Source organism: Euleptes europaea, chromosome 1 (assembly GCF_029931775.1).
Source record: "Euleptes europaea isolate rEulEur1 chromosome 1, rEulEur1.hap1, whole genome shotgun sequence".
Lineage (NCBI taxonomy): Eukaryota > Metazoa > Chordata > Lepidosauria > Squamata > Sphaerodactylidae > Euleptes > Euleptes europaea.
The window spans coordinates 25976910-25987148 of NC_079312.1; the positions used below are offsets into that span (position 1 = coordinate 25976910).

The window sequence follows — 10239 nt, forward strand, 5'->3', positions numbered from 1 at the left end:
AATACTAAATTTGATACATCTGGAGCAATGAAAAATCTCTTTGATATTTTGGGGCTTGTAAAATGGGTTTAATGAACTCTCTGCTTGCTCTTATGAATGCGTTTTCTTCCCCTGGAGTCAACGCCTCTGCTTTGTGGCTGGACACTGCACATTCCTCCTCCCATGGCTCTGGGTGAGTTGAAGGTTTTGTAACCTGTTGGATCCTTGGAAGGCAAAGCTGCCATTTCCAAAGCTGCTAGTCCTCAGTGAGGCTGTCTGCCAGAAGGAACTGGTCACTGGTGAATCCTATGCATGGGAGAGTTGGAAACTGTCTTCTGTTCACACACACACACTCGTTCGTTTTAGTTCGGGGTTATGTATACACCGGATTAAGAGGGTTGCCTGAGTGCAGCTAAGGCAGCAAAACAGCAAGAACTTCCTATGTAGCTTTCAGAATCCAGGGCCATTTATTCATGGGAGGTTTTGCCTTGGACTTGCCACTCTCTAGATCACTGGTTCCCAACCAGGGGTCCGTGGGCCCCCAGGGGTCCGTGAGAACTAAAAGGTCCGCGAAACAAAGTTATAAACCCATAATAAATTAATATTTTCAATTAAAAGTTCTCTATTATAAAAATATATATTCAAATATTATTCTAAGTTTAATGTTTAACAGTTATGATTAAAGTTTATTTTCAAATTCTCTGAATTTTTGTTTTGAACCTTGGGGTCCCTGCACGGAACAAAAAGTCCTAGTGGTCCCTGGTCAAAAAAAGGTTGGGAACCACTGCTCTAGATGCACATTTTCCCCATCCGAATTCTCAAAACTCTGCATGGGGGGCTTGTTGTTGAGTTTTGAGAATATGGATGGGGGGGGGGGGAACTGCATCTAAAGAGTGGCCAATCCAAGGCAAAACCTCCCATGCATAAATGGCACAGGGTTTCTTCAGAGGTATAATTATCCGCAGGGATTTTCTTGCCAGGGGAATACATATGGGGGATTTCCCAGTGAACGGCTCTCTGGATAAAACCTCGTTTGACGTCAACCTCGGGCGTACCAAGTTTAGCCGCCCGTGAGTTCTGACATCACTCGGGCAAGCGGGGCTCCCGAGAGAAACGTCAGCCTCCCTCCCCCTTGGTGACGTCATCCGGACCGGAGGCGGAGTCTGGAACTCTAGGGGGAATCCCCCCTTTTTCCGGCCCAGGGAGGGACGCGCGCTCTCTTCGTTCGACGCCCTGTGACGTCATTGGAAGGCGTGGGGATTCCGGGGGAAGCCCCTCCCCACTGGGGCGGCTCCTCTGGACGGCGGGAGAAGCGCCTTTCCGCGCCATGGCGTTCTTGCCCCTCTTGTTGCTGGTTCCGGCCCTACTCAGTTTCCTTTTCACCTTTGGGACCGGCGTGGAGCTGATCCGCTTCGTTTCTCTGCGTGTGCTGTTCGTGCAGCCGCCAACGGGGGCTGGCGCCCCCCAGCACAGAGCCGGTGCGAGTCCTTGCTGGGGGGGGGGGGAGAAAGGAGGATTTGGGGAGGGGAAATCAGCGTAGAGAGGTCGCCGAAAAGTTGTTAGCGGCGTCTTCGGGGGATTTCCCCCCCCCTTAAAACATTATTAAGTGTTTAGATTTTATTTTATTTTTACTTGTCATATCCAGAAGGCTGCGGGTGGGTTACGATACCTTTCTCCGAATGAATTATACTGCTTGATAAAACTTAAATCCTAAATAGTGGTGTGATGTTCGTTGAGACAAGAGGACTTTTTATGTTGCGATCGTTTGCATTTTTGAAATCCGCAACTCGCCCCGGCCTTCTGCAATCTGGGGAAGTCTTAAATGCAGCCATAGAAATACATGTGAATCCCAATTAACAAATGTGTGGCGGGGGGTGGGGGGGCGAGGCGGAGTGGAGATGATGCCAACGGGAAGCCGGAGGTGGCGCCTGCCTGCCTGCGATTTCCTGTTACCCCACAGACCTAAGCTGGGCCACTGCAGAAGTTTAGAGCAGAGCGCCAAGTCAACCCGGGAGGTAGTTTTCCCCTGTGGGTCTGCCTCTAGGTCATCTGGCGGACCACTTGACAGCATGGAATCTGCCGAAGATCCTCAAAGCACTGTGGCAGAAAAGCCTCTGGTCTCATCCGGCATCCTTCTTTGCCCACTGGGTTGGCAGAAATGGGGTGGAGGCACTCTTCTGGTGGATGGATGATCATGCCTGTGGGGAAGTGTTAGGTTACATTTTATTTTATTGCCCGAGACCTCCACTTGAGCTCTGTTCTTGGGTCCCAGAATGAATCTGCCGTAGGATTAGTATGGCTTACTCTTGGTAGAGTAAAATAGTGGGTGAACACACATGAACACATGAAGCTGCCTCATATTGAATCAGGCCCTTGGTCCATCAAAGTCAGTATTGTCTACTCAGACCGCCAGTGGCTCTCCAGGTCTTTCAGAGGTCTTTCACATCACCTACTTGCCTAGTCCCTTTAACTGGAGATGCCGGGGATTGAACCTGGGATCTTATGCATGTTGAGCAGAAGATGTGTGTGTGGGGGAAGATGTGTGTAAGATTAATGGCCTTCTTAATCCTAAACCCTCAGAATCCCCAAACACTATTCAAACTGGAAGAACAAAAGGATCTAGGAAGGTGTAACAAGAAACAACAGTTACATTTTTTGGATTTCTTCCACAGTCATGAGGACTAGAAACTGTTTAGCAGCATGTTTGGAGATTCTAATGGTAATGCAAGAGCAGTTTCTGTTTATTCCGGTGCTCCGAAATAGTAGCTGCTGTGAGTGACAATTGCTAAATTTTCCAGTTAGCCTGGCAGGTATATCTGGACAGCTGGTATCACATACTATAAACAGTAAGTATTATTCTATTGGTGGCTTTCTAGGAAAAGGGTCTAGGAAAAGCACCATGATTTGTACCAACAGGATGTCCTTTGAATGCCTCTATTGGATAGTCAATAAATAGAAGTTTGCAGACATGGATTTGGACCCATTTCTCCCTGGGATTTATGAAGACTTGACCCACAAAGCTATCTCTTTTACTAGACCCCATGAGAACTTGCCACAGAAGCTGGGTAGGGACCTCAGTCATTCTGACAGCTTTCATCACTGAGAAGTTTGAATGCTTATGAACGTTCTGTGCTTCCCTGCCGAGTTGGCTCAAATAGTGTCAGAGGTTTCACTAGCACAAGTGTGATACTGTATACAGACTTAACCAATATTGTTCGTTAACCTTCACCTTCCAGTCCCTTGCCCCCAGATTTCAGGATGCCCTTGTGACCAGATGCCTGAAATTATTTTTTCCCCCAGCTTGCAGGTAAACAGTATTCTCATAGCCTGTTTCCTTCTCTGTAAAGCAGGCCCACATAAGCCCTATGGCTATACAAGACTTTAAGAAGATGGTGAGAAAGAGAGGGAAGGCAGAGCAGCCTTAGGATTGGTTCCAAGTGCCTGCCAACCAGTATGCCAGAAGGGAACAGGTTGCAGTAGGCCTCTGTTTGATTAAGCCCTTTCTCTTTGCAGATGCTGCCCCCAGTTATGAATGGAGAGCTGTCCTGAGGGACTCTAAAATTCTGCACCCCCTAATGATGGATGTGGGTCTGATCACCCTCTTCATCCTGCAGCACAGTCTTATGGCCACGGAGCGGGTCAAGCGCTGGACCGGCAGCTGTTTGGGGGTCCTGCAGAGATCTTTTTATGTCTTCTGCACAGCCCTGGCCCTCCAGGTAGGAGAGTCGACTTGCAGAAATAGGGCGGATCACGAGATCTGGTGTTGTGTAGTGGTTGGACTTGGAACAGGAAGGGCCTGGGTTTGAATCCCTGTTTGAATCACCACGGGTTTTGGGTGGAACCGTTCATTCTTTGTCAGCTGCTTCACAGGATCGAGAGGAGGTGTATGCTATCCTGAGCTTTTTGGGGACAAGGTGGGTTATAAATGTGAAAAAGGAATGGAAGTACTGAAGGCTAGTGATCTAGGGAAGGGAGAAGTCCCCATGGTGAAGTATAAAAATGAGACTAGGAGTGAATGCTGTCCAAGCAGAGGAGTCCTGGAGTTGGAAGGGCCCCCAACGAGTCCAACCCCTGCTTGGTGCAGGAAATCCAAAGCTAGAGAGAAGTTGAGATGCAAACTAAATTCCCTTTGCATCCTGCTGTCTGATTTCATAAGCAACATCTGGTTGGAAGGGCGGTGAGGCAGCCGAAGCAAACTCCTCTTTTCAGATTCGGCATTTGCTCCTTTCTGCTGTTCCACGTGGGCGACGTGGTTCATATGCCACACTTGACACTTCAGGGTAGTCTTAAACGAATCGGGATGTATGAAGAGCCCTACCTCATTAGGTCAGTAGTCCCACACTGGGTAACCAAATGCTCCAACAGGAGCCCAAAGCCTGTGTTCAGAGGTATACCACCACTGAGCATGGAGGTTCCATTTGATTATCATGATCCATAGCCACTGAAGAACCTCTCTTACATGGAATCAGGCTATTCCTGTTATTGGCACAATAATATGCCTTTCAACCAACCTGTTTCAACCACAACAGCCCTGTTTTTCACATTCTTGTGGCAGAAAACATGCACACCCCTCTTAAATTATCCCAGTTTTGAAGCAACAGTTGTGTTTTGGGTGTTGCCTCTGACAACTAAAGCTGAAGTGCAGAATAGACAGCGTAAGAGGTCCTTTGTTTCTCTTTTACCACAAAGCAGAGAAATATTTCTAGGTTTAATAGAAATATTATCAGAATGTGGACTTCACAAAGCCATTCGAATTGGTGTTTGCAGGATGTGATTGCTGTCCTAGATACAACCTAGGCATGCATATATATATGAATGCCACTAATACATCTTCTGCTCTCCCGCACAGTTACTGATGAGGTACTGGCAGCCAGTACGAGATGGTCCCACTCTCTGGAATGCCCACACGGAACCCTGGTACACCTGGGTTCCACTCATCTGCTTCATCCTCCACTTTGTTGCCTGGCTGATCATCTTTAGCATCGTTCTCATCTTTGACTATGCTGAGCTGATGGGGATCAAACAGGTACCTTGGAGGCTTTTTCTCCCTAGAGAATGCCAAGTCCACTGACTTAGCAAGGCTGACTGATCCATGGGATGAGAAGTCATAGAATCATAGCATCATAGAGTTGGAAGGTACCAGCAGGGTCATCTAGTCCAACCCCCTGCACAATGCAGGAAGAAGTCAGCATGGTGTGGTGATTAAAATGTCAGACTATCACCTGGTAGACTCATGTTCAAATCCCCACTCTGCCATGGAAGTTTGGTGGGAGACCTTGGGCTAGTTACCTAACTTCTTAGGGTGATGGCTGCTGGGGTAAAGTTGAGGATGGGAGAACTATGTAGTAAGCTACATAAAGTGCCCACTGGGGAGAAAAGTGGAGTATAAATCTTTTTATCCGTTTTGAATCTGTCACCCTCCAGTTTCAGCAGACGACCCCCTGTTCTAGTATTATGAGAGAGGAAGAAAAGTTTCTTCCTGTCCACTCTCCCCGTCCACCATGCATAATTTTATAGACCTCTATCATGTCTCCTCTTAACTGCCTTCTTTTCAAGCTAAACAGCCCTAAGCTTTTTAATCGCTTCTCATAAGGCAGTTGCTCTAGCCCCCTGATCATTTTGGTTGCCCTTTTCTGCACCTTCTCAAGCTCTGCAAGATCCTTTTTTAGGTATGGTGACCAGAATTGTACACAGTATTCCCAGTGTGGTCTCACCATAGATTTGTACAAAGGCGGTATGATAGCAGCAGTTTTCTTCTCTATTCCTTGTCTAATTACGGCCAACATGGAATTTACCTTTTTTACAGCAGCTGCACACTGGATTGACATCTTCATCGAGCAATCCACTACCACCCTAAGATCCATTTCTTGGCTGGTTGCTGCCAGCACAGATCCCATCAGTGTATATGTGCAGTTGGGATTTTTGCCCCAATATGCATCACTTTACACTTGCTCATATTGAATCTCATTTGCCACTTTATTGCCCATTCCTCCAGTTTGAAGAGATCCTTTTGGCTGATCCTTCAAGGCTGAATTCTTTTACTTTCTGTCTGCTTAAGAGCTGGCCCTGTTTGACCCCCTGTACCAACAGCTTCTTCAGAGTAGATTCATCAATACCATGTAAAAACCAAAACATCTAACCTGGATGAGAAGTTTCTCTCCCCCTTCTCCGTCCCCCCTCCAGTAACTGATTGCTGTTCCAAGATTAAGCGGGAAACTGAAAATGGGAATGTTGAAAAGGATTTGTTCCTGTCTGGAAAGTCTTGGTGGAAGAAGAATGACACTATTTTAAAATGTGTCGGCTGAAAAATAAGCTTTATGCAGACAAGCACTTTAGCAAAAGGAAAAATTTGTAAATTATTTGAAAAGAGTATAACAGTGAAATAGTATAAAAATGTGACTTTGCGCTGAATTCATGATAACCTTTGGAGTTATTTCTCCATTTTAACAGATGTGTATGCCTGTAGTAGTCCTGCTAAACAGCTAGATGTTCAAAAGGGGAGGGGTAATAATTTTTAGAAACAAAATCTGTTTTCTGCAGCTTATATTTTTTAATTTGTTTTTATTTAGTTACATTATTTATAGTCTGTCTTTCCCGCTTGGGCTCAAGGTGGATTACACAGAGTGAGTCAATACAATCTACATGGGACATTGAGTAAACAATGAAATAGGATTTGGGTTTCAGAACCAACCAGAGTTCTAAAAAACAGAACTGAAGCAAAACATAAGTGTTGACATGACACATTAAATGATACAAAAATATGTACTAGGACCCTAGTTTTAGCAAGCTACAGGAAGTAAGAAAGATGTTTCCTTAACTGGCTGTTCTCCCTTTAGGTTTATTACCACTGCCTGGGGATGGGAGACCCTTTGGCAGTGAAGTCCTCACGGGCCGTCCGCCTCTACTCCCACCTTCGCCACCCTGTGTACCTGGAGTTCCTTCTCCTCCTCTGGGGCGTTCCTTGCCTCTCTCTTGACCGCCTGCTCCTTGCCTTGCTCTTCACGGCCTACCTGACCTGCGCCCACGGCCTCGATCAGCAAGACTACCACTACCTCCGATCGCAGCTGGACAAGAAGTTTCAGGTCTTCTCCCGAGAAGAGGCGGCCTACGGCGACCTCCTGGCTCAAAATGGCCCCTCGACCTACAAGGAGAACTGAAGAAAGGCCCCAGTGTGGTGGCAGTTATGGCTTGTCAGGCCACGGCAGACTGGTCCCCTGCTCTCCCCCGCGCTAAAGCACTGAATGATGCAGCGTATTCACTCTTCCTTTGTTCTTTATGCACTGAAGCTTCAGTGGCCTACCAAAAGAACCCAGGAGTTCTGGCTTCCAGCACCCCGCCTGCTACAGCACATACACAGACACGTAGCTCATGGCACAGAATCCACTAGGTCAGAGACCTTCATGGGGGGTGTTTGAAACTCAGGGGACCCCGAAACATCCCTAAAACTCAGGGATGTTTGTTTTGTCTCCCAGGTTTGGGACAAGGAACGGTATGTAAAGGGTTAAAATTACGTCTTCACACTGCACAGTTTTGCCACCAGCTCTGAGAAAAAGAATTTTGCTGTTACAGCTGATGGCATCTGAGTAGTGTTGCCAATATTAGTTTTCTGGAAAGTTCCTGTGTCCTTAACAGCTGCATGCCAGGCTGGAATTGTACAGGCAACATGTTTCCCATCCTTGAGAAAGCTGCATCTTTTAGATTTCTGCCTGTCACAGATGTTAAGGCACAGGAGTTCTGCCAATACAAAAACTGGCAACCCAGTGTTTTCCAATTCTATGGTATTATGCTTTGGCCCATAAGGATGTGGCTAAGTTCATCATTATTATTATTTTTAAGCTCTGCAGCAGAGATTGTGCCAAGAGGATTTTTAAAGCATTGGGTTTTAACTTCAATACTGAGCAGGAATTGTTCTTAAATGGTAGGAGCCTTGAGAATTTGTGAAATGGCCGGTGAGGGTTGTGTTTTTTTTTTAGACATTCATATTCTTCTGGGCTAAAAGCTCCAAGACCTTGATTAATCTCCTGTCCTCCTGTGTGCTTTTCCTCTGAGTCACTTCATTCTTAGCCGTACCCTTTAGCACCCTTGACTCAGAAGCTGATGCCTGGTTGCATCACAGGGGAAAATGGCTTCCAAAGGGCAAAATGTCCCAGTTCTGTCCAGATTGGGAATGAGCTATCCTTTAAACCCTACTCATGGCAATGGTTTTTTGTTAAACTATTCTTCAAAATAATTGGAAACTTGCACTGATTTCTGTAAGCTTTGGATCAATTTTAAATGGACTCTTTTTTTTTTTTGTTTCTTTGTTATGGAGGTCCGTTGTATGCAATCAGGCTGTTAAAGTTGGAAGTCCAGATTTCTAGGTTTGACTGTCAGATCTGGGGGCAGAAGGGTTGCCGCTGCCCAATTCTAGAATGCCCACTTCTTCCTAAACGGGTCTTAATCTTTCTGATAAGGGGTGACGCCATCCTAGAGGATGTGGGGGGGGGGAAGAGGCAAGGGGTCCAGCATTCCTAGATTTTATAACCGCGTGCTTGGGTAGGGTTGTCGGGTCCGGATCCTAAGAAGTGCCTGGTGTCTCCAAAGAGAATCCAGCCAGATTCAGCACCACTGCAAGCATTCAGGGTGGAAACGTCTGCGCCTGGTGTCCTCTTCTGTACAATTTGTAAACATACAGGACCGCTTGTGAGGTCTGAACCAGACAATTCCTAATGTGGATGGACTCTTGAGACTTACGATTTCTGGGGCTGGCATTGAATCAGGAACCCAGCCTTGCTTGTGTAATGCAATGCCTTGAAAATCCAGCCGCTTGCTTTACACGCTTCCCTTTCTTTTTCCCTGTTGCGATTTTTATATCTGCCGATGGAATATTTTTAAATCATGGATGTCTTCTCTTGTATGTCTGTTTTCTTCTGCTGTGTAATAAGGTAGAGTATACCGATATCTAGTGGTTTGGGTCAGCTCTCTTAAAGCTTGGTTGGGGAAGACCAGAAAACCGTGGTCTGCAGGAAGAAATCCTTCCGCCTGTAGAAACACTGTCAGACCAATGCCTGTATGTGGATGACAGAAATAGATCTGATCTATTACGAGATGGAAAGCATCACGCGCCTTCTGCAGTGGTGGCTAGTCTAGACTTGAGTATCTTGAAAATCGTGCGATGCTGCCAAGACTGTTACATTAATGAAAGTGACTTTTGCAGTCAAAGAACAGAATGTTAATATGGCTCCACAGTTTGAGATACTGGCCATTCTCTTATCACCCTGCTGAGCATACTTCAGCCTACCTGTAAGTACTCTTAAGCTACTCCTGGATTTGCAGCTGCCGACTTCATACTCCGCAACAGTGAGAACAGTCATTCTTTTTTCCATTGTGTTTCATAGAATCATAAAGTTGGAAGGGACACCGGGGTCATCTAGTCCAACCCCCTGCACAATGCAGGAAGTTCTCAACTACCTCCCCCCCACACACACATCCCCAGTGACCCATACTCCATGCCCAGAAGATGGCCAAGATGCACTCCCTCTCATGATTGAGCCGTGGCACAGGAAGAGGCCTGAGCCAGACCACTGATCTAGGCAGTCTACTGTCTCAGATGGAGACTTTTTACAACACCTACTATTAGAGTTGCTGGCTCTGGGTTGGGAAATATCTGGAGATTTTGGGGGTGGAGCCTGGAGAGGGCAGTGTATAATGTCATAGAATCCACCCTCCAAAGCAGCTGTTTTGTCCAGGGGAACTGATCTTGGTCATCTGGAGATCAGTTGTAATAGCAGGAGACCTCCAGGTGCCAGCTGGAGGTTGGCGACCCTACCTACTACCTTTATCACTTAAAGCAACTGGATGTGCCAGAGATTGAATTTGGGACCTTCTGCGTGCAAAGCAGACCCCCGCTCGCTCCAGGCTGTACAATGAACCATTTTTGAAATTGCAAATGTAGATTGTGATTCCATGAAAAAGACAATGTCCCTTGCTAATGAGCTTGGCCTGATCTTGTCAGATCTTGGAAGCTAAGCGGGGCTGACCCTGGTTAGTATTTGGATGGGAGACCACCAAGGAATACCAGAGTTGCTATGCAGAGGAAGGCAATGGCAAACCACCTGTTAAGTCTCTTGTCCTGAGAACCTCATAGAGGTTCTGAGAACTTCATAGAAAATTCATAGAGTTGAAAGGGACCACCAGGATCATCTAGTCCAACCCCCTGCACAATGCAGGAACTTCACAACTATCTCTCCCCCACAACCCCAGTGGCCCTCATCCTTGCCC

At 46.6% G+C, this 10239-nt stretch overlaps 1 protein-coding gene across 1 annotated transcript; it reads left to right on the plus strand.

Moving 5' to 3' along the window:
• Positions 1-1280: 1280 nt before the first annotated feature.
• On the plus strand, positions 1281-7308 carry NRM (nurim). Its single transcript, XM_056866853.1, has 4 exons — positions 1281-1457; positions 3493-3695; positions 4829-5005; positions 6816-7308. The coding sequence occupies exons 1-4, from the start codon at positions 1307-1309 to the stop codon at positions 7134-7136; spliced, it is 852 nt and encodes a 283-aa protein (XP_056722831.1). The 5' UTR covers positions 1281-1306; the 3' UTR covers positions 7137-7308.
• The last annotated feature ends 2931 nt before the right edge of the window (positions 7309-10239 follow it).